The sequence below is a fragment of the Parambassis ranga genome, chromosome 9 (assembly GCF_900634625.1).
Source record: "Parambassis ranga chromosome 9, fParRan2.1, whole genome shotgun sequence".
Classification (NCBI taxonomy): Eukaryota; Metazoa; Chordata; class Actinopteri; family Ambassidae; genus Parambassis; species Parambassis ranga.
In genome coordinates, this window is record NC_041030.1 from 5513598 (window position 1) to 5538517 (window position 24920).

The 24920-nt window shown below is 42.6% G+C and overlaps 1 protein-coding gene across 1 annotated transcript; it reads left to right on the forward strand.

Moving 5' to 3' along the window:
* The first annotated feature begins 4419 nt into the window (after positions 1-4419).
* LOC114440767 (protein crumbs homolog 1-like) lies at positions 4420-23612 on the forward strand. The gene is made up of 13 exons (XM_028413249.1): positions 4420-4489; positions 8113-8808; positions 9821-10016; positions 11286-11425; positions 11757-11942; positions 12018-12131; positions 15276-16229; positions 16961-17502; positions 18152-18317; positions 19447-20308; positions 20748-20864; positions 21018-21144; positions 21250-23612. The coding sequence occupies exons 1-13, from the start codon at positions 4420-4422 to the stop codon at positions 21469-21471; spliced, it is 4392 nt and encodes a 1463-aa protein (XP_028269050.1). The 3' UTR covers positions 21472-23612.
* The last annotated feature ends 1308 nt before the right edge of the window (positions 23613-24920 follow it).

The window sequence follows — 24920 nt, forward strand, 5'->3', positions numbered from 1 at the left end:
GATTGTAAAAAAAGCAGAACAAATATTGCAATAAATGAAGGTAAGTAAAAAAGGAAAACGTATAAACAAAAATACACAAAAAAAGAAAAAAAAATCAGTTTTTAGTGCTAGTATCACCCTACAGTGTAAATTTATTGCATCTAGCTGGAGATATGGACTCAGACCTGCACTCATGTATCAAAACAAGGATTTAAAAACTTATTTTTCAGGCATCTGAGGAAGCAAAATGCCTGATTCAGTCATAGGAGACTTCCTTTGGCCAGCTTCCAAACACAAACTCTGTGTAATGCTCCCTACAGTCAACGTGTAATGTACAGATGTCTGGAGACAGCATGCAAGCAGTTTAACTTTTCTGCTGGAGTAAAGATTGCTGCCCACTCTTAAGTCAATAAAGTGAAAACATTCGACTATACAAGGTTTTGTTATCAATGCATGAACTTCCATTATTACCAATGAGTCCTCCTCCTACACCACTCAAACAGTGTTTCAGGAGGTAAGAACAAGCCTGGCACAGACAGTCTCCCACTGTGAGCTGCATTTGTAAAAGGGCATCTCCGGGTAATGTCTGGATCTGATTCTACATCTCTGTAAACAGCTTTGGACTCATCGGTTGTGACACTCAACCAGTAGAGAAGCCACAACCAGCCAAGGTGCAGAGACAATTACAGGGCTGTGCATTTGTTAGTATTTGTGCCTTTTGGATGATAAGCTGTCACAAATTCAATATCCTAAATGATTTAATCGGAATTCATTAATGCACTGTATCATTTGATGTTGCCTAATAAAAAAATAAACATTTAAATAAATAAGGAAGACTTTCTCAAAGTATTTTAGTTTATCACCTCTATATCTACCAATGTGATATATATACAGAGGTGATCTGGCTTTTCCTTCATGCATGTGTGAATTCTTGCTTTTAAAATACAGTTTTAACTCCACATATGAGGTTGATGGTTAAAGTCATATCAATATTAGAAATAATGCCGCATATGTAATTGTTGGCATAACTTGCTTTTTTTATTTTAAAAAGTCACATGTTGACTGAAGCTTTCCTTGAGATGTTTTTGTGGTTTAGTAAAATATTATGGTTTGGGTTAAATTACACCTAACATTCATTGTCATGGTCGCCAGGGTTACTGGTTCTGCTCATATGCATCTCACATTTCTGAACCTTGTGAAACTGGTGGACCATTGGAACTATCACTCATTGTGTATACATGTGTTGTGACAGGTGAAAATTTCATTTTCAGTAAATGGCACCTGATGAAAACATGCGATGCTGTTAGTTGTCTCCTCATTTTCCTGTGTTTCATCAAGAGTCTTCTCTGTGATGTTGAGAATTCTTCCTGTTGTAGTACCTGTTAGATCCTCGGCATTACCATACAGTGCAGGTGTGAAGGAGGGTGGGGTGTCAGCATCCTGTTGTCATTTTCTAGGCGTGAAGCTTATAATTGCTCATGACTGCATTGTGTATTGTAAGCATGTTTGTTTACCCACAGACAAGTGCAGCAGATCGCTCAAACTGCTGCTCCGTATGGTGGCAGAGGGTTGTAAGCTGCGAGTACTGACACACAGGGACAGATTGCCGTGTTGCCTGGTAATCTGGACGGTATTTGTTTATAGACATGATAACCCCCCCTGTCATGGTTTTGTCTGTGCCAGGGATAAAACTGGATTTATCCGTCCAACTGCTATTACTGGAATAGTTGTGTGGGGTTGACTACTTTTTCCTCGTGGTGTATGAGTTATTACATTATCCAAATACTGATGTTTATGCGCAAAACCAAAAGCTCACTTCACACTGGTTCTTTTGATGAAAATTAAATTTGAAGTTTAGCATCACACATATAATAAGAAAAGGGCCGGATTTTGGTGTCACTCAAGCGGACTTCTGCAGACGTCATGACAGTCAGTAGAAGGTCAGATTTTTATTTCTAATTTTAACCCATAATGTTATATCTAAACCTGATAAAATAGAGGAAAAACAGGATAAAAAAGTCATACATGACTCTATACAACATCTTTACCGAAATCACCAGCATCGCCTAATTTTTGGTTACTAGTCAAAAACATATAGAAACAAAAAGACAACTTAAGACAACATTTTTGTTAACCATGGCTCAGGCAGAAGGTGATAGCTGTAACGTTTGTGGTTCAGTTCTGCTGCCCAGCCTCCTTGGGAATGATGCTTAACTTGGAGTTGCTCCTTACGGCTGCACTGATGGCTTGTGTGTGTAAATGTTGAGTTGTATAAATGCTGACCATTTTACTTTTTCGAGCTTCTGGATCATCATCTTCATTTCCCAGTGCCAGGGGGCTGGTGCTTATTCAAGCATATCCTGCTCTGCTGCCTTTCACACATTCATCAGTTCATTCATCAGTTCTCCTCTTTCATCCTGTTTCTGTGCCTTTCGCACAGAGTGGTTATATAATAACCATAAAAGGGTTAGGTGATTATTATTCATTAACAGTTCGTTAATCGCACTTGACACAGGTTCTCCCTTGTCATCAGCGCCACCTGTCAGTCACGCGACTTTGCTGCTTCTCTAATAAATCAGAGCTGTGGGAGGTCTGATTCATACTCCTTCTCGTCTGTTTATAGTCCAAACATGTGCACTGATGGATGCATGTCACAATCTAAAATAAGAAAAAAAAACTCCGTTAGACTGTCAGCATCCCGGGACCTGCTCAATGTGTGGCCAACCTGCTCTGTTCCTCTATTGTGTGCAGCATTGAAAAAAAAGCAGCCACTGAGGAATGTGGAGCTGCTGTGACTCACTACTTTACACATTTGCATGCTGCTGGAGTGAGGAAGGCCCTGTCTCCTTAACGCCTCCCCTCCTTCCTTTTCTCGCTCCCTTCCCCCCCTCGCCAAGTGTTTAATTAAAACTTTTTTTTGTTGGAGTAAACGCAGCAGGTTGGAGTTAAGCCTGATGCTGGGCTCAAGGCCTGGGGTTGCAGAGGGGGGTAGCGTGTGTGTGTGTGTGTGGGAGTGAGTAGAGGGGGGTGAGGAAGGCATTCGTCTAGCTGACACAGAGGCCTCCGCCAACCAGATAGGTGCTGGATAAGCTCCCTCCACCTCTGCTCTCCAAGGTGGGGGTGGGTGTTGAAGGGAGTGGGGACCAGAAATCCATTGATCCAGGACACTCATAATAATCCTGGACTGGACTCCAGACTGGAGGACAGCCAAACGTCTGAGACAGGAAGAAATCACACAACTGCTGTTCCTCGAGTGGCCACTTAGAGGGTGGATCTATGAGATCATCAATCCCCACGCTCCCATGTTAAACTGTTCAACTTTAAAGTAGAATGTGTGTGTATTAGCTAAAAATTAAAATTTAAACATATTAGGAAGCAGGTGTACATTTAACTCCATTCACTCCTCACTCACTCACAGACTAGCTCTGTGTATAATTAAGGTCATAAATAGTAAGTGAAGATCACTTTCTGTCCTGGTGTGACTGCTTTGAGTGACAGACAGGTGCTACGTTTGTGAACTTCCTGCCCACTCACCTCAGCTGTGCTCGCGTTCCACCATGTCAGTCACCACGGAAACAGAGGTTCGACCATCGTTTTTTTACTATTGGTAGAACAGTCACAGAAAACTGAATGAATGATCAATTTGGCTTGGTTTGATCAATTGATGTTTTAACATATTTATGTGATAACTTGTTGTTTTTGGCTCATTTTGTCTTCAGAATCTACCAAACGTAACTAAACAGAGGCAGATGTTTCTGACCTCAGAAAGTTGTACTGCTTTCTGAAAGCAGACAATCAGAAATGTTCCAAAGACATGCAAATTTTGGGCTGAATGGCACAAATAAAACGGAGGGAACACAGTTCATTGCACAGCAAAATACAAAATGTTTATAAAAAAGTACAAACCCAAAGAACACAACACATTTTACTAATACAAAAGTGCTGTCTCTGTGAGAGGCTGTTCTTTTTAGACTTTTAAAAGAATTTTAGGGCATCTATTAATTCATTTTTTTTAGTTATCCTTAAAATGTCCCCGTCTCAATGTGAAAACAATATTGTTATGATTGGAGTAAGTGCACTAAGAAAATATCCTGATAAAATATAACAGCAGGGTGAAGAGTAAGTGCAGTTCATTGAACATGTGATTCCAATCCATGACTCCATCCCATGTTTTCCTCCCCTCACTCTCTGCTGGGGTGATTACTCTCTGCTTTACTCCATCCCAGCCTGGTCCCCTGAGAGAGTCTCTCTCTCACACACACACACAAACTCCAAAACACACACTCATACTCAGAGTCCCAGTGGTCCGGCATGGAGGTGCTGATGCTCGCTCTCAGTAGCTAAGTTGGAGAAGCGTGGATGGAGCGCCGCAGAGCGCTGGATGGAGAACCTGTGGACTGACAGCATCGTTCTGCACTGAGCTCATCAGCCTGCTTTACCATGGAGTTTGGACGAGTTTGGTCCAGATATCAGAGGACGGTGCTGATCACTATGATGATGTTCAAATTTGGTAAGTTGTGTATCATGTAATATGTACAGACTCTGTTAGGCCTTAGAGCAAAGCAGGAACTTTTACAGTACAGTTATGAAGTTTCATTCATAAGTGAAGTTCCAAACTTTGCCCTTTGTGTGTGTCCATGATTGTTTACATGTACACATGCGTTACCATGTAATGATATGTGTGTTTACTATTGCACCACATGGCTGAAATAACACGTTTAGTACTCAAAAGATCAGCATGCTAAACATGCTAAAATATTACAAACATTTTTATCTTGTATTTCAAAATGTTCTGTTCAAATGTCCAAGTGGAGGTTAGGCATACTCATTTGTTTGTACATTGTATTGTAATAATGGCACCAATTCATGCAGCCATGAAACCTCTATGAACTTCTATGTTCAGATGTTGTCTGAATGTGCCATCCTGGGGTGTGCTGGTTGTGTAGGTGCATAGGGGTTTTTTAGATGGTCTACCCCCGGACCTTACGAAACCCTGTTGACCCATTTTTCCCGCGACCTTCATTTGTGCAAGGCGTCTGAAGCTCGTTTGAACGGTGGCGCAGCGGTGGCAGGGATTGGCTGGCGGGCTGGCATTGTTAAAGTTCACCATGGTAACGAGCTGAGCGTCCGGCTGCACTGCTGCACAGCCTTTTTTTTTGTTGTCTCAGCTTTGAATGGAAGGGGGTGATGGGTATTAAGGAGCAGGCAAGAGACCTGGCACGCTGCTCTTAAGTTTAAAAGAATAAAGACAGCTGAGGAAAAGCATGAGAGGAAGGGTTTGGGTGGTGAGGATGAAGACGATGTGAGAGGGGGTGCAGTAAATAAAGAGAGCACAGTAAATAAAGAAAGATTCAAGGGAAAGACTCACAAATCAAACCTTAAGAACAACAGCAGGCCTGTTAAGTGCTGTCATCTCCAGATGATACACACAGAGGACACAGGTGCATTTGTCAGTACAGTTTCTGTTGTTAGTCTAAAGCTGTGACTAATTCAAAGAGAATTTGTCCTCATGTGAGTAATAAAGTTGGCATGAAAGTCCAAAAATGAAAGTATTCATAAGTTAAAGCACGAAAAAAGGCTGAGGGGAGCCAGCAGACTAACCGATTGCCTCATATGTTTAAATTCTTCAAAACTTTCTCAGAATAAACAAAGCACACATTTTGCCCCCAAACGAGACAGAAGCATTGTGTTTTAAGTGACGTACCCTTTGCAGCGGCTCACACAGGAGACAAAGGGATGTACATCTCAGACTCGGTGTGTAACTGTGACTGACTCAGAGGGGATTTGTGCATTTTTTTGTGTATAAAGCAAAGCAACCACCTGCTGTGGAGCCTTCTGAGCACAAAGCCGCTCCCAGGCGGAGCTGCCGGTCTCTTGTGGTGATTGAATAAAATTCCTCTCAGCTCAACTTGTGCGTTAGCCAGGGGCTTCCCTTTCTCTGTGATTCACTGCTTCCTCTGCCCTGCGGCATGACTCTCTGTTGACTCTGTGTTGCTGTTGCTGTGACTCAGGGTAAACACAACCTCCCAATGTCTGTCCCCACTGTTACACCTGCTTTTAAAAACATTATTCATTATTCAAAGTGAATAACAATAATCCCATGTGTGTTCTGTTAACCTCCTCTCAATACCGATGCTGTATTTGATTTTTTTATTTTTTTATTGTCATAATTTCCACTAACATCTGCATACCTCAGTCTCACGAGACATCTACTCTTAGGATGTTTCTCTACATCTGGCTATTCTTACCCATAATCCTGAAAGATAAATACATCAAATGACTGAGCTGCTAATTAAGGACATGAAGACAATTTATTTAAATTATGGGGGCTAAAATGACTAAACTCGTCATTGACAGCCATTGATATTCATTAGCTACTGGCAGTGTTTACATTTGCAGCACATTGTCTTTATTAGCAATATATTGAGCTCTCTCTGCCACTTCACATAAGTTTGAATTGTTCTTTATTGGGCTTTTTGCTAAGCTTTGATAAAGCTTGTTAAAAGGCATGTAATAGTTGCAGGTTTTTTATTCAAAGAGGGATGAAATGAGAGCATTATATGTGTGAATCAACTCCCTGCCTCCCATCAGAGGGAGTATATCTGTGTTACAGCTCTCTCTCTCTGAAGGTCTCTGGAGAGCGTCAGCAGTTGTATTCTGACATCTTTCTACCTGCTAAAAGCCAGCGGCTCTGCTCAGCGTTATTGTTGGGCTGAAGTGCTGGTACCAGTCAGTGCCAGGGATCAACCCTGTCTGGTTGTAATCTATGAAGTGCTGTGTGATAGGGACCTGCGGTTGGAGGGGGTGATGCACTGTGTGTTGGAGGAGCTCTTATCATCTCCTTGGAATGTGCGAGGGGTTGATTTAGTTTGGATGAAGTGCTGAAGAGTGAGGAGACCCCAGCTGTCCCTCCTCTTTAGGGTTACAGGCCAAGAGAGGAGCCAACGGTGAGGGGGCTGAGGGGGAGTGAGGGATTTATAACAAGATGATTCAAGACAGAGGAAATCAGTGGAAAAGATATCACAGCATGAGTTAAGATAAGAAGGAAACACTCACTTTACCATACAACAACCTGTTGAATGGTGAGGATGACTATATAGTTGATCTCAAATCTCAGCAAAAAGTAGGTCAGAGGTAATCAGCTGGTATGTAGATATGGTTTTGAGTTACTTGTACTGTAGTTTTAAATATTCTCTACTTTTATCTCCCTAAATAACTACAATAAAAACTCACAAAGTGGATTTTCTGCTATAAAATATAAATCAAGTAATAAGCGATATAAATAAAGCTGTATCAGCAGAACAGCACCTCACAGGTATAGAGAGCAGGAAGACGGTGGGGAAGAGAGGTGAGATGTGAGGAGGAAGGATCAGCATTTGAGCAGATAAAGGAAGTGATAGCAGACACATGCGAGGGGAACTGAGGGCGTTAAAGTGGAAGGGTGGAGAAAAGATGCCTGTAGGTGTTACAGGGTAGATGAGCACACATTGTTACTGGGATGCTGTTGGGGCACGATGTGTGCTGTTTTATTTCATGCATTTCTCAGTGTGTGGGAGCCTGTTGTGAAAATCAAACACTTTGTTAGAAGTCACAGGAGAGGGAGGTGTCAGAATGTGCCTTCTAAAGACACATGCATTAAAGAGAAGTACTGCCTCTGTGCATACACATTTTTTTTCAATGGCTAAAATGTCAGTGCTACTCTGTACACACTGTAGAGAGGGAAACTTTCATTGACACACACCGACAGCTGCTAGCTCAGGCATGTAATAAGTTTACTTTTAAGACCATCTGCTGTAACCTTAAATCCAGGGGAAAGAGGGGCTTCCAACTCTTCTTCACCAGATTGTTTTCTAAGCACCTCTAAAGGTCAGGTAGCCCACCGTATAAGCCCGAGGGTAATGCAGCTAAGGCTTATGGTTGAAGTGTAGTGTTAAACAACAGGTGTTCATTTCACTTAGCTATTCACAGTTGTGTTGTGTATCATCATATTATTATATTCAGGCTGTGCTTGATTGACAGCATGTGAGGGAGGTTTGAGTTTTGACTGATGTCACTGGTCCTGTGGATTTTCATTGGTCACTCGTTTCATCAGCATTGATCATTTTTAATGATAATCTTTTTCGTCTTTCGCAGGTTTCCTGTGTACAGCAGCTGCAGACAAGTGTTTATCATCCCCCTGCAACAATGGCGCTACCTGTTTTGAACACATGGGTGATTATGTGTGCCTGTGCCCCAAAGGACCCGTGTGGTTCATGGGTAAAAACTGTGATGAGCTGTACGATGCCTGCATCACGGCGCCTTGTACCAACTGCACCAGCAAGCTTGGTACATACGAGTTCACCTGCCACTGCCCAGATGGCTACACAGGGTTCAACTGCACCCAGGATGTGGATGAATGTGAGAGTAACCCCTGCCATGGAGTCAAGTCCTACTGTGTCAATGGAGTCAATGGTTTTTCCTGCCACTGTCCCATTGGACGTGGAGGGGAGGACTGTCAAGATAATGTCACCTCCTGTTTGACAGAAACGTGCCAGAACGGTGGTACCTGTATAGACATACAAGACCTAGGGCACCAGTGCCTGTGTGCTGCTGGGTACGAAGGGACGAACTGTGAGGAAAACATCGACGAGTGCCAATCTGAGCCCTGCCAGAATGGAGCCATCTGCAAAGATGGGGTCAGTTCCTACCAGTGCTTCTGTGTGCCTGGATTTCAAGGCTACCACTGTGACTTGGACATCAATGAGTGTGCCTCCCGACCTTGTCAAAACAATGGCACGTGCCTGGATGAGGTGGATCACTACAGGTGTGAGTGCGCTCCAGGCTTTAAAGGTAAAATGCTGTGTGAAGTAGGTCAGGTTTAAAACAGGGCTTTCAAAGGTAAATACTGATGTCATTAGACCAGGAACTCATAGCTCACAACTCAAGTATGAGGAGTCCATGACCATCTGGTACTACAAAGGCCATGGGCTAATTGTATTGCAATTACATTATGGTAATTGGATTGATTTAACCTGGGTTTAAAAACCTTTTGTGACAATCAAGCCCTGACATGAAGTGTTATGTGTATACATTCAGCACCAATGCCAGTGTATAGAATAATTACACAAGGTTATGCATGGAAGCCGAAGCAGACAGTATGTCTCTTTATATTTACTACTATGTGATCTTTATTGTGTTATAATGGTTAATCAGCATCACCTGTATGAAGCCTAAGGTGCCAAAAGGCCACCACAAGGTCAATGATAGAACAAAGGAGGAATGGTGATAGGTTTGATTGTTATTTAGGTGCAGCTACAACTTTGTGCTTAATTATTAAGTAAATTATTGTTTGTTAATTATTGTATGAGACACTTGCAGACCCAGACCATTCTTCTATAAGTGAAGCAGTGAGTATAGGAAAAAAGTCTTGGTCTCATTTCTAAAGGTCAACATAAATCTAAGTTGTGATTTATGAAATTTATCAAAGTGAGTCTCATTTTAAAATGCAGGATTTACTTATTTTCAATAATATTATTTAGTAGCTATATAAAGTTAGATATAATTTTCAGACACAGCTTTTAGTGAATTGGGCCATGATGGTTTGTCTGTGACAAAATTCTATGACTATAAATCTGTTAGTTTTCAGATGTACTCTATGTACGACAGTCTCTTCATGAAAAGAAGCTACTCCATTTAAGTACCTGTAGTATTAGCCTGTGTTACTGTTGTCTGTCTGCTGCTGAGCTCCTGGCAGCAGAGCTGTTGTTGCTTTGCTTTGCTACAGTGCAGCGTGCTAAGATAATTAGGCGTGTTACCAATCTCGTGCCTTGGCACGCTGCCACTGCCGCTCTGTCCCCTGCAGGGATTAACTGTGAGGTGGAGATCGATGAGTGTGAGGTCCTTCCATGTCAGAACGGTGCCACCTGCCGAGACCACATCGCCATGTACTCTTGTGAGTGCATGGCCGGATTCCAGGGCCGAGACTGCGAGGTCAACATTGATGAATGTGCCAGCATGCCCTGCCTGAATGAGGGCAAGTGCATAGATGGGGTCAACAGGTAGGTCACACATACACACAGCGAACACTTCCATCTACACATTACGTACTTGATAGTACGTGTGGTGTGCAAAAGTAAACTTTCCTAACTTGCACTGGGCAGCATATAGTTAGAATTAGTGTGCAGTATGAATAATAGACAGAGCTGTGCTGAGGTTTGGTCCTATTATATCTAATGGTATATCATAGTGTACCTGTGTCTACTTCATGCCATCCAGCAGTGTGGATGTCAAGTAAAGATGACCATGGATAAGAATTAATCCACTTACTGTCAGACACAGTGATGAGTCACTAGACAGCGGGGGGTGCTCTGAATACCTGGTACAGGATGTGATCTTTTATATGGCACGACTGGTGAGAAAGGGTTCAGTAAAAAGCTGAAGAGTAGCACAGTAGTAAGAGCAGCTGTAAGAGCCTCATTAATGAATTTACCACTTTGAAAATACACATATGGATCCTGCACCCCAACGATGCTGCATGGTTGTATTAAACTAAGAAGGGAGATAAAGTTGGAGGCAGATAAACTTCAGCTATTGTTCATTTCAACTGTTAGGAAGATAAGACAAAGCTGATTTCATCAGCTATATCGGGTTAGCAAGTCATAACTCTATGCAGCCAACAAGAGCTGTTTACCATTTGTGTGTCAGACACACTGATGAACAAAAAGCTGGACAGTCCGCCGTATGAGCCTGGTCCAGTTTAAGGTTTCTTCCAGTTAAAAGAGAGGCTCTGAGACACTTTTGATTGACACTATATAAATAAAATAGAAATGAAATTGTTGGAGTTAGCATTAGTCTTGTTATTGCAGCTTCACAGTGGAATGTGATACAATGAAGTGGTGAGGAAGAGCTCTGCTTGATGGGCTGATTATGAGTAGGTGTGTGCAATCAGCCAGTGTAGAGGAGTGGAGAGAGGGAGGGAGAGAGAGAGGGGAAAAAGTAGTACACTAGGACCCCTTATAATGTACAGTCATCAGGGTCCCTCTCTCTGCAGTGTAACTTTGCTTATACTCATACTGAATATCACCCTAATTAGTCTGGTGTGGGAAAGTAGTGTAATGATATAATGCTAGAAAAGTTCAGGTGTATGTTGTTGTCTGCCTGATATCACTCAGCAAAAGTGAAACTGCTTTGCATCATTTAATTGTTGGCTTAATTTTTGTTCTTTTTCATCCACTGAAAATATGAGAAAATGTTTTCATTCATTTTTCACAGGATGAAATATCTTGTTGACACACTTGCTAATGTTTGCGTCTTTGTGTCTTTCTTAGCTATGAGTGTGACTGTGAGGGGACCGGCTTTGTGGGTGACCACTGTGAAGAGGATATTCCTGAATGTGCCTCTGACCCCTGCCAGCATGGAGCCACCTGTTTGGAGGGGATCAATCAGTACAAGTGCCTCTGCTGGCCAGGTACACTTCTGGTGAACAGTACACACACCAACAGCACCAGGCCCTGCTTCATCAATATAATGACAGCCAAATGTGCAGTGAACACACACATCAAACCCAGCAAAGCAGTTCAATAATCTGATATCAGAGTTTTTAAATGACATGGATGTATAAATCAGCTGAAATTTTCCATTGGCTTTGGCTTTTAAATCAGAAATCTATCTGGGCCTGCGTGTTCTTACAGCTTACAATTAGACTAGGCCCACAAATATTCAAATATTATTATAAAACATGCAGAAAAACCCAACACTATGCTTTAAACATGTGGTTTTGCACCTTTGTGTGTGTGTAGGTTATGAGGGAGAGAACTGCCAGGTGGATATTGATGAGTGTGAGCTCAAGCCCTGTGAAAATGGTGGCGAGTGTTTCCAGCGCTCAGATGTCCAGAACTATAAAACGCTTCCTGAACTCAGCACAGCCAATTTCAGCTACCAAGGGGCAGCTGGCTTCATCTGCCGCTGCCTGCCAGGATTCTCAGGTAAGCCAGATTCACAGCAAAAACTACAGAACATGCCTGCATGTCAGGGATCTGAATCTCGTGTTCCACTTGCAGGAGACAACTGCTCTGTCAACGTGGATGAGTGCGAGTCTGCTCCGTGTCAGCATGGAGGAAGCTGTCAGGATCTGGTCAACTCTTATCAATGTGTCTGCCCAGACGGGTTCACAGGTACAGAAAGCTCTAATCTGCTCTGCTGATCTTATCTCCTAACAAAGCATCAATTCTGAGCTCCTCTTCCTAAAGAGACACTGCAGCTGCTGAGCGTAACTTCAACTTTACACATTCAGACAAGTGCTTTCTCACACTGTTAAAGGGCAACAGAGAAAAGTGAGTGATGCAGAGATAGTCAAGTCTGCCCTTTTCCTCCGAGTTGTTGGTTTTGCAGTCAAAATATGCAGAACAGGAACAGAGAGGGTCACTAAAATCACAGGTGGTGTGAAGTTTTTATTAGAAAAATGGCTGTAGTAGTTGAAATTAACGACTAGTGTTTACATAGTACCCTACATGAAACATTGTGCTAGTCAGGATGTCGCCATGGCAGCCAGGAAAATTAAAATCCATCCTGGTTGTTTCTTTCATAATAGGATACAGTTTCGCCCTTTGCTTCTGCAAACCACTGAAGGTGCATTTAATGTGAGGTTCCAGCAAAATTTAAAATGAAGTGAACGTTCAACGTGCCAAATGTATTCTCTCATTCTCTTGAGGCATTCTCAAATTATTGCTTCATTGTTAACAGGAAGATATAATGCCTCTGCCCATGTCTGCCCCATGCAAGGGCATAATAAAATGGTGTTAAAAGATTTGTTTTAGATTGAGAACACTCAACACATTTATGGGTTATTTTGCAGTCTTTTTTCATCAAAAAAAAACAACTACAGCGCAAGAACACTTGCAATATATGGATGTTCCCTTTACCTGTCATTATGTTTGCATTGGTCTCACACTGTGGAGATCCTTGTTTATGTGACCATGAAGATCTGAAGTGAGATAAACATTTTATTGTTGACATCCTTTATGCCAGTTTTCGGAGCCACTTTGGCCAAACAATAAAGTGTTAATCCTCCTGCCGATGATCATTGTTCATGGCCAGCCAAGGTATTAATTCCTCATTAAAGGGAATTTGTCATTGCATCGCTCAAACCATGAGGAACTGTACCAAAACCTGACCTTGAAACACAAAAGTCTTTGACATAGAAGTGGGGAATTCAGCCAAAAGCTCCAATCAGCAGAATGAGCAGCTAATTTGCTAACAGTATTATAACTATCAGATGTGGAGGCCACAACAGGGCAGAGGACAGGAGGGGATAAGAGGGCATATGGTATGGAGGAGCATAGCAGAAAACAACAAAGCCAATAACAGGTGCCATATGTCAGGCTTCCATCTTGAGCATTAAACGGGGGTCTCCTAAGAAATTTTAGGGGGAGGGAAGATTACAGCAAAGCTGCTTAGCAGCCTAATTAAAGCCCAGTAAAAAAAAAAAACAATACAGTTTGAACAAAACAAGGAGGGGTCTTTTCCAGTTGATCTGCACGCAACAGAAGGAAAATTCTATACCAGCCTTGTATGGCATGTGTCCATGAGGAGGTTGTGGACTTAACCTGCTAATAATCCAGTTAAGCTGAACCCCTATTGTGTCCCCTTTGTGCTATGATTGATATACTGACAGGTCTAGAGGTTGTCACCTCACATGCACTACAGTCACATGACCACAGGAGGGCATTAGATTGTTTAAGAATGCTACTATCAACACCTTGTGATATGTGTGTTCTCTGGCAGGATGTTAGGTCTCATAGTGTTGCTGTAGGATGGCTTTAGGATCAGCTAGATGCTCCCCTGAGTGATGGATACCAATGTGAACAGCAGTGGATGAATTGTGCATGAATGATTAAAAAATATCCCTATATAAAATTAGAGCTAATCAACAAGAACTACTTTAATATGTTTGAAAAAAGATGCAACAGTTTGACTTAATTGTGAGGTAATTTTTAATTTATGGTCCCACACACCTCACTTCCCAGCTAAAGATAGAAGATAGAAGCATATGAAACCACATAAAACTGACTATACTATACTGACGTATAATCAGAATGAATGAATGAATGAATGAAACAATAAATAACTTGATGATTAACATGTAAAAACTTCATGTAACAGTGCAGCCCTGCACAAGCCTGTCCAACTGAAGTCTTGAACCTGCAGCACCTCCTGCTGGTTTTTTCCAGCAGCTCCTGCTACTAGTGGGCATCCACAAACAAGCACATGGAGCAGGGAGGGGACTGCAGTACTGCATTCCTCTTGTCAAACACTGACAGGAGCCAGCTGGAAGCTGGAGGCTTACTGCTCTGCTATAGGGCTGAGCTGCAGACATGAGAGAAGCAAGGGGGTGGGAGGGAGGAGGGAGGAAGGAAGGGATGGAGGAGGGAGAAAGAGGGAGGAAAAGAAAAGGTGGGCAGGGCTGGCTTGTAATCACTCTGCCTGTCTGCCTGGTACAGAGTGGAGGAGTGGAGGCACTTCTTCTTTGTAAGGTAGAGAGAGGGAGGTAGAGAGGACCTGCTTGTGTCACTTCTGCCATCCAGCAGTGTGAGGAGTTTGTTGGCACTTGCCTCAGTGGATCATGGGGGGGAGAAGGTTGATGCTGCTGCTGCTGCTGCTGCTGAGCTGCTGCTGTGGGCCTTGGCGGCTGACAGGTACTGTGTGGTACAGCACTATTTTTTTAACCATCGAGGAAAGTTACATGATTGTGTATGAGGGCGGAGTCTTGGCACAAAGACAACGAACAGCTTTAGGGTTCCTTGGGTGTAGAGTATTTTAAAGGACTTTGTTAATGCAAGTTGACTGCTGCTGCCAGGGCTTAATGGTGAATGCGGTTTGATGAGGCCAGGGAGACAGGCTGTAATTACAGAATAGACTGTGTGGTACAAATTTGCCATATTTCACCGTCCAGTTGATGCAATCAGTGCGACAATCATCTGGTTTAATTATATTTATGAAGGCTGCAAATCCTGTAGACATCTAATTGTTCAAAAGCTATTTCCTTGAGTCATTTCCTTGTTTTTTCGAGATTGCTCTGTAAAATGTATTCCTTTCTGCAATCAAACCTCAATGTTCATCTGTATGTGTGCATGTTTATCCATTCCATCGTACCCTGGATCTAATGTGTTATTTTACAAATTGAAATTACACTTGCCAGGTTCTCATTACAGTCAAATTATTGGGCTAAAAATAATAATTCTTGGTTTTCCACATGGATCCAGAGTTTAAACACCAAAGAAAAGTTTGTTGTTGCACTAAACTTCAGTGTCCTCACCCAGGTGTGCACTGTGAGGTGGACATCAACGAGTGTGACAGCAATCCCTGCAAGAACGGCGCCACGTGCGAGGACGCTGCCAACTCCTATAGGTGTCACTGCCCCATGCCCGAGCCTGGCCTGGAGCCCTGGGGTGGACGAGACTGTGACGTCAGGCTGGTTGGCTGCCAGCAGCACGAGTGTCAGCACGGAGCAGACTGTTTCCCTGTCCTGACTGACGCCGACGAGCACAGCTACACCTGTCTCTGTCCATCTGGCTGGACCGGTGAACGCTGTATCACCTCCACCACTTTCTCCTTCAACTCAGAAGGCTACGTCTACATGTTGCTGCCTGTTTTCAAGAACAGGACAAAACGAGTGACCAATGATCACAATCACGGGCTCCACATGCAGCTTCGATTCAGGACAACTCTACCTGACATGGTGCTGTTCTACCGGGGCACCATGGAGCGCTTTGTGTCCCTGGAGCTTCTCAAGGGCCTTCTTTTTGCCAGGATGAAGTCAGGGAAGGTTCTTCAGGCCATTTACCACAGGCCAGTCAATGATGGAGAGTGGTACCAGGTCACTGTGAGTATGGATGAGAGGTTGGTTCTGACTGTTAGAGGAAATGGCTGTGAGGAAGGATGCCAGGTGATGAATGAAGGCCACAACCATCTGATATTCCTCCAGCCCAGCTTCTTCCAGCAACTGTATATTGGTGGGGCACCACAGGATTATTTGGCCCACTTGTCCAGTGGGAAAGGATTTATTGGCTGTATGGAGGACCTTCAAGTGGACCATAAACTGCTGCTGCCTCAGGACCTCACCAGAGAGGATAATAAGGGCTTGGAGCTAGGATGTATTAAAAAAGAGTGGTGCCAAGATGACCCATGCATGCAGCATGGACAGTGTGTGGACATGTGGGTTCGTGCTAGCTGTCTCTGTCACCGGCCCTTCTATGGAGAACACTGTGGAAAAGGTATGTGTAATAATGAACTGAAAGAATAAAATCTCTGTCTTAAGACTATTTTAGCTATACTAAAGGTAGGCATTCAAAAAAACAGTAATGAAATTTGGCTATTATTTTTTTAGTGACAAAATGTTGTACTTACTGAACCCATTGTCTGGATAGGGCTGGATTTATCAAAGTCAGAACTCTGCCCTCACTTTGGGATACTATTATAGCTCTCAAAAACACAGACCGAAAAGTCTTGCTAAAGTTGTACAAAACAGATCAGTTCTTGTAAACGACAGTTGCCACTAAAACTGTGTAATCTAAGAGGCATGGTAGCAGACACATCCAGATCAACAAAGGGTTCTGACCATGACAATAGGTTTATGTAAAGGTATTAGTTATAGTGCTAAAAATGCTGACCAAGAGAGTGTTTTAATGTGTAGCTCTAAATCTAAAACACAATAACTTTATATTTGGTCAAGCTATGATAATTAAATAGCAATGAACAGCATGTAAAATGCAACTTGGGCTTGGTGTGCTAGATCATAATGACGAGTTTAATCAAGAAAAGTTAACATCATAAACTTAAACTGCTAAACTAGCATATCTTAGTATAGCAGTGTTATGTTGTGTCTCAGCAGTTGACTGGCTGTGTACATTTTTATTTGGTTTGTTTGTATGTTTTGTAGAAAGAATTGCTGAAACATAGTTAGGTTTAAACAGTGACAACTTTGTGCTTCCCATCCCTACTTTAGAGTACCCATCCTGGACTTTTGGTCATGAGAACACCAGCAGCTTCTCCACCTTCAACATCTCAGAAACCCATGGAGAGAACTTCACAGTGTCCTTTTTAATGCGCTCCCTCAAACACAATGGCCTGCTTCTACAGTTCCGTCGAGAAGGAAAGGCCTACCTGACCATCTATCTGAAGGAAGGTACTGTTGCCATCTACAGTCCTCACACCACACTGCTGTCAGAGGCCAAGATGGTCACGGACGGGGACGATCATTTAGTGACTGTGAAGGTCATCTACGGCCATGTGGTCTTTCCCAAAGCGGGGGATCATCGTGCCTTAGGGAATGTGAGTGTAGATGCAGGGGACGTGGTGTATGTTGGTGGTCTCCCTGAAGGCAAGAATATAAATGCCTGGGGTGGAAACTTCAAGGGCTGCCTTCAGGACATTCGCCTGGACCACAGACATCTGACCGCTAAGGATCATCCAGAGGGGTTGGAGGTCTACCAGGCAAGCACAGAGGAGAACGTGCTGCAAGGATGCCAAAGTGACAACACATGCAAGGTAACAGTTGCCTGAGCAACATGTCTGTCGTGTTTCTGTGCAATGTAGAAAAGGGTAGACTACTTGGGGGTCAGAATTGTTTTGAATCCCAACAAACCTAAAAGGACAGTACTCAATCAGATGGTCTGCAGTACTATACTTACAGTATTATTATTGATCTGTATATATTGATATGTTGCTGAACTGTGTCTGTTTTCCGAAAATTATGACAGGTTTACTCATAATAATCCAAAGACCATTTTGAGAATGGGATAACTTGTGGTCTGTGGTTTTTCTTGTGGATGATTAATGGAAAGAGACACTGTAGTTGAGTCTGGTACGAACAGTCCTCTCTGCGGCCACTACAGGATTATATAATTAAAAATTATGCATTGGTAATGCTGTAAATATAAAATATACACTTTTAAGGCAAGGTAAACACTGATATGTTTTGTGTACAGCTCTAACATTAAACCCATGCTAATTGAAGTACTGCCTGTTGGCTCGGCTACATTGCCTCAACCCTATTAACATTGATCTTGTTGGGAGTCCCTTTGATCTGTACCTTAGCGGTCAATCCTCTCTGCAGCTTTTACCTCTGTGGGCACATCAGGTGAGAGATTTTACAAGTGATCATCCAAACCATCCATCTGTGTTTGTTTGTGTGCAGGATGATCCCTGTTTCAATGGTGGACAGTGTCAGGTCACCTGGAATGACTTCAGGTGTGACTGCTCCATTAACTACTCGGGCCGGCTGTGTGAGACACGCTTGTGGTGCGTTGACAAGCCCTGTTTTGACGGAGTGCGCTGCATGGATCTGGAGGATGGTTATGAGTGTGAGTAAATCCCCTAACATGATTTATGACTGCTGGTTAGGACAACCCAAGTATTTCTGCTATGGTTATTAAAGGCATGGACAGGACAACCTGCCAAACTTAGACTCGCTGAGCTCAAGGAAAGCAGTGAGGGAAAGAACTCCATGACCTCAGGAGGAGCTGAGAGCAAAGACTGTTTACTTATTCCTTCTAAGAATTTATGTTTAGGCTTTTATATTTGAATGGTAGACTGGTCTGAATACTACAATACTCAAGAACTTTCTTGAGAGATACCAACAGGCCCCACAGCTTCTGACTTCTTGCGACCTTGATTAAAATTGCAGTATGTGTTTTAGTTTACACAACAAGAGTTATAGTCCACTGGCTGGACATGTCCTGCTGAATTACACCTTGGGATATGTAGTTAACTTCTTCATTATTATTTGCATGTACACAAAATTAATGTTGCAATCTGCAGAAAAAAAACTGTTAAATGTGTTTTAATGACAAGGGTTTGTAATTTTGCCAATTGCATGCAAGTATTACCGAAGAATCTTACAGTCTTTAATCATCGTACATTGTCTACTGCATTCTGTATTTCAGAACTTAAACTAAAGACAATACAATCCAAAAAGGAAAGGACAACTTCTTTCTGTGTTATACCACCCTATGCTGTGTATAGCCAGTTAAAACATTCTGTAGCACATCCATTCCTCAGATGTTATGCATACGTTTTGCATTCAGTGTAGCTGCTGTTAGAGAAGGGTTCATTCTGAGCTGGACAGTATGACCTTGTTGCAAAGTCGCTGATGGTATCAGAGAATTTTCACATTTTTTCACACATTTTCCACAAGGAGAATTCAAATGTAAAACTAGTGTAGCACCTGTTAATTGTGTATATATATAACTCTTGTAGAAAGCATTACAACAAACTCAAACTTATCTATTGTAGCAAATAACACTGTTAGGTAGATGGCAGAAAATCCTACTCCAAATGTGCTGTGAATATTCTGCTGATAGTGATCGATGCACTGGCAGAGTGCTGCCAAACGGAATGTCTTTGAACAACATCTGGTCAGGACGTACAGATTTAACAAATGAGCCCACATCGAGCCAAAATAAAGACTCACATCATGCTCTTCTTCCACAGGTTTAACTGAAGCCATTTTTCAGGATAACTCTCTCCAGTATGTTGCAAACAGCTCCCTGCTGAGCCCTGTAACCAGCATCGGTTTGCACTTGCGGACACGGGATGAGAACGGGATCTTGCTGAGGGCTGAAAGCATGACGGAGGTCTTCTGCCTGGGCCTGCTTAACTCCAGTCTGTTGGTCAAACTGGACAGTGGGGCGAGTGGACAGCTGCTGGCCTTCACAAGTGACAGGACTATTTCTGATGGAGGGTGGCATAACATCCAGCTCACCATGGTTGACCCCTCACAGCCAGCTTCCCGCTGGCGCCTCACTATAGACGGGCAGAGAGCTGGTGGCAGCTTTGGAATTAGCGGTGATCTTAACTTCCTCAATGACACCAAAATCTGGTTGGCAGAAAAATACACTGGCTGTTTAGGGGAGATAAGAGTGGGTGGTGTCTACCTGCCACTCATAAACGTACCAGGTGCCCCTCAGGTTAGTCAGTTCTACAGACTGGGTGGGCACGAACCAATCATAGGATGCCAAGGTGCACCGATTTGTGATTCCCAGCCCTGTCTCAACGAAGGCGTGTGTCAGGACCAGTTTAATGAGTTTAACTGCAGCTGCAGCCCTGGATGGGAGGGGGAGCTGTGTGAGACGGAGATAAACGAGTGCTCTTCAGCTCCCTGTGTCTACGGTACATGCAAAGACCTCATGGCAGACTACGAGTGCAACTGCGAGCCTGGATATGAAGGAAAAAACTGTAAGGACGAGGTGGATAACTGCCTCGAGTTTAGCTGTGTGAACGGAGGAGTGTGCGTGGAATCTGCAGAAACCAACACATGTTCATGTCCTCCTGGATATATTGGCAAGCGTTGCCAGTGAGTACACACACTCCTGTTTCTTTCCTGTGTATCACATGGTTAGGGTGGACTGTCCTGGTATGAATTTAGCTGAAAACACATACTTTGTTTAATAGTTCTAGCCTTGTGTGAGGTTTCCAGGACATCCAACTACACATCCGAACATCCAACAGTGTAAAGGCACACAAATCAAAAATGTACATGTGTAGCACAGATCAGCTTACAGAGACCACCTAAAGCACCTAGAACAAGTAGTGAAAAAACAAAACACAGTTGCATGCGCCGTGCCACTGCTAGCGACTATGCTACTTAACGCTAGTCCAAAGTCCATGCTGACACATACTATTTATTTTCGGCAGAAAAGCAGGCGTTTAGATACTGAATGCACAATATAGTAGACATCAGAAGATATTATTTGCTACATGTTAGTCATATATTTTCTGTTTATGTCCAATAGGTGGCGGTTTCCTCCAGTGGCGTGCGATGCAACCAGAGAGTGTCTCAACGGAGGGGTTTGCATAGGAGGTGACACCGGAGGCAACTGCACCTGCAAACCTGGATACACTGGTTCCAGGTGAGAGCAGCACACTGCACATTTCCGCCCACACACCTGCTGCTGATCACAGAGAAAGTGTTGCTGAACCATGTCCAAGTGTAAAGGTCAGGAGTGTGTGAGCTGCTGCTCTGTCAGTCAGTGTTGTGCTAAAACCCTGCTGATGTGTTTCAGGTGCGAGACAGAAATAGACGAGTGTGATTCCGGCCCCTGTCTCAATGGCGCCACCTGTCTGGACAGACTTAACCACTTCCAGTGTGTGTGTGTGCCAGGCTTCAGCGGCACGCAGTGTGAGAGCAATGTAAGTGACACACAGATCAACAGGTTTTTGGGTTCTGCTGTAGAAGAGTATACACTAGTCTAGAATCTTTCATGAATTTTCTACAACTGTGCTGGTCTGTTGCAGAAAGAGGAGTATAAGGAACGTGTTCCCTGGCTGGCAGTGGCCATCCCTTTGACAACCCTTTGTGTGTTACTGGCCATCCTGGTGGTGTTTTTCCTCGTCATGACAGCAAGAAAGAAGCGTCAGTCAGAGGGCACGTATAGCCCTAGCTCGCAGGAGGTGGCTGGTGCCAGGCTGGAAATGGGCAGCGTCCTCAAAGTGCCCCCAGAGGAGAGGCTGATCTGAGGCCTGCAGCCCCGCCTCGCAGATTTACATCCAAAGGATGTATATATATATATATATATATATAGTAATAGCGGAGAAGACAAGATGCTTGGCTGTGTTGTCCTGCTTTGCCTTCTGTCACTATAAAGATGGAGGATAAATAAATAATGAATCCTCTGCATGTGAGTACTACTGAGGAGTATTCTAAAGTTGAGGGCAGTTTTCCTCTTGTTTGTCACATGTCTGCAGGTTCCCCCAGCCGCTCCTTTGGTGTAAATAAAAAAAAAAGACTCCAGGACTCTCAAACTGAATGTGTGGACAGACATGACTGCAGTATTATACTGTCAACATGAACTGTATGACTTAATAGACTCTGCCCATTACTGTGTAATTATGAGTGTTTTATCTTTTAATTGTGTTGTGTATAATGTGCTGCAAGTTGAAGTCACTGTATTTTCTGTTTTTGTAAAATTTTTGAAGGGAACAAACGGTATTTAATTATAGAAGTCGTGTTGCTGTGGTCTGAGGTGGTCACATCAGTATTTGCAGTCACAGGAAGGAAGATTATTATTATTCTTTTAAGGAATTTGTGTAACATAGGCTAGCCTAGCTTAGCATAAAGGTTGATGGAAAAGGAGTAGGAGGTGTGAAAAAATACAACTACCATTAATCACACAGCCTAATCCATAAAAGTAGGAATAAAAAATAAACCAGCATCTCCCTCTGTTTTAACTCGTGCTAGGCTAGGCTAACCACCTCCTAACTCCCTCACCTATCTGTTCATTATAGGATTTTTCACCGTGGTTCATGGCAGAATGGCATAGTGCTGAGACGACAGCATCAACATTGCAATGCTGCATTAATTTGATTGCGAGCAAGTCATGGATGGTTAAAATATTTCACGCATAGAGAAATACTGTAGAAGGGGTTGAATAAGGCCCAATGTTTCACAAACACTGATGAGACTACCTCTGACCATAAGGGTAACATAAAGATTTAGGACCTGAGAAAAAAACTTAGGGTTAGCTCTTTTTCATGATCTGATGCCACTCTACTCATATCTGTACTCCAGGAAGTCCAACTTGCCTTCCACTCACCAGTGCTGCTAACTTTACAGAACCACTAAACCAGGATGCTTAACAGTTCATGTATGGTGCTGATCTGATATAGATTCTGTCAGAGGCTCGACACTGGTCAATACTGAATGTAGTATTATTAAATGTCATTTTAAAGGGGTAGCCTAGCAGCATTTTGATCTGGTTCACAGAGCTGTCTGTAGGGTTGGTACCAATGACTCAGATGCAACTATCTGAATTGCTGACACAGATTAGATACAGGAGGTGACCAAAAGTATGTGGTCAGCCTACGTGTTTGGGGTTAAAGAAATGGACCAATGGAGCTGCATGATTTGTTTTCGCTTGGCCTGTGTAACTATGTATGCATGTATATGTGGGTTTTCTGACACAGTCTTTAGAAGTGGAGATCCATCATCTTAATACAACTCTACACAGAACCAAACACACACAGCATTTGGCACAACTGACCCTGGTCTATTGTTCTTTATGCTGTCACAGCTAGCTTTCTACTGGTAGCCTGAGCAGCATGGGTTCTACTTAGCACTCAGTCACTCTGACATCCAGATGAGATCTAAGTGTTGGGATCTGATTTGCTGTCAGCAATTCTCAAAGTTGTTTTGCTTTATTTATGAATTAGAGTCAAACACACTGGCCTAACAAGTTATGTATTGTCACAAAACACTCTTGTTGTTGTTAACCATACTTCCTCAAAGTTTTAGCTATGCATTTTTTTTAAAATGTCATCTGTTTTGTCAAATATCCTAAAAAGCCCCCTTTAAAATGTCGGGAATGCACAGGTATGATGAGATGTGCCTTCTTGTTTTCCTGCATCTATTAAACCCCAGCATCCTCATGCAAACTGCATGACCTCTGTATATGTTGTTAAAATCATTGCAGGTATTACACTGAACAATGCTGTGATAGATAATCCCAGCTATGTGAGGACTGGTAGTGATCTTACACTGGAGTTGGTTTTACTAAAGCTGTACCATGTACAGCACGCTGTAGGTCAGTACCTGAGGGGTTCTATTCCAGAACATTAGACTTCATGGAATATCCATTAGAGTTCAGTTTGTAGGTGATGTTATTGGGTCAATGCATGTATCTAAATGTTTTACATTTCAATGCCACTGTTTTCAGAAATCTCCCTTTGGAATAAAACTCCTCATCGTGCTGTCTATATGAACAAGATGTAACTATGTGTGAAGTGAGATGTATACTTTCATGCTGAGTTGATAGTTGCATTGTATGTTTGTGTACATAGTGGGAAATGCCACTAAAATTAAACTGAGGTTGTGGGAATAAAATGTGTCTTAAACAGTGTTAGCAACAAATAGTACAGTATGTATTATGGCAAAAAGGCTATTATTTCCTTGAGCATGATGTTTACATTCCTAATAACATATTACACATATTACATGACAGGAATGGAAGGACCATATCGTGTATTTCTGTAACTTAAAGACAGAAATAACTACATAAACTTGTTTAAAAAATAGAAGAGAGATAAGATGAACTGTTGAACCCTCCCTACATCCCTGCTCCTTTTTCACACATCTTATTTTCCCACTTTGCTCAGCTCACCCCGCTCACCTCTGCACCCTCCCTCCTCCCTTTGAAGCTATAATGGTGAATTCCTTTGTGTCTCTGAGTGACTCCCACCCAGGATGGCTGCTGACTTGGTCAGTGCTTCTCCTCTTAATGATGGCAAGTGAAGCAGCACGAGCATCCTCCTCCCCTGATCCCACTGTGTGGGGGCAGAGGAGCCAGGAATGTTGGCAACTCAAAACAGGCAGGCTTAGTGCTTAAACGTTCAAACACTGAAAAGTGGAAATGTGGCGTACCAAAAAGGTTCCAAATGTTAGCCATGAAAAAAAAAAAAAAAATTACCAAAGACACTATAGGTTGTTTATTTCCACTGTAAGGTTAGGTTGGTCAGGTTGACTCATGGCCTTAGGTGGTCATTCCTGTGAATGCACTCTGACGCTAAGCTATAGAAAGTTCTATTTTCTGTCCCCTGTTTGCATGTGTTTGTTCTGAGATGAAAGTCAATTTCGTACAGTCATTTAGTACTCCCATGTGCAGGCTAGTGTGGAGCAAAATATGAGCCACAAATAGCTATTGGACAATTTTTCAGATAATAATAACAATTTAAAGCAAGCTCTAATTTTTCCACATGTATGCCTATACTTTTCTACATCTACTTTTCTTCTCATGTGTGTGGCTGCTTTTTGGGGGGCTAGAGAAAACTCAAATATGTCCTGCAGTCATAAATAAAAAAAAATCAAAGGAAAAAAAAAAACAATAAAAAGTTGCTATCTTTTCATTCAATCTGTAATAACTACTACTGTAAATACATCTTGGATAAAGGTGTTAGCTCCTTATTCCAAAATC

What these genes read in the sequence shown, in the direction of transcription:
- LOC114440767 (XM_028413249.1), top strand. Translation starts at nt 4,420, where the DNA reads ATGGAGTTTGGACGAGTTTGGTCCAGATATCAGAGGACGGTGCTGATC. An exon ending in GTGCGCTCCAGGCTTTAAAG is followed by an intron (nt 8,809 to 9,820) that starts GTAAAATGCTGT and finishes TGTCCCCTGCAG; the next exon opens with GGATTAACTGTGAGGTGGAG. An exon ending in CTGCCCAGACGGGTTCACAG is followed by an intron (nt 12,132 to 15,275) that starts GTACAGAAAGCT and finishes GTCCTCACCCAG; the next exon opens with GTGTGCACTGTGAGGTGGAC.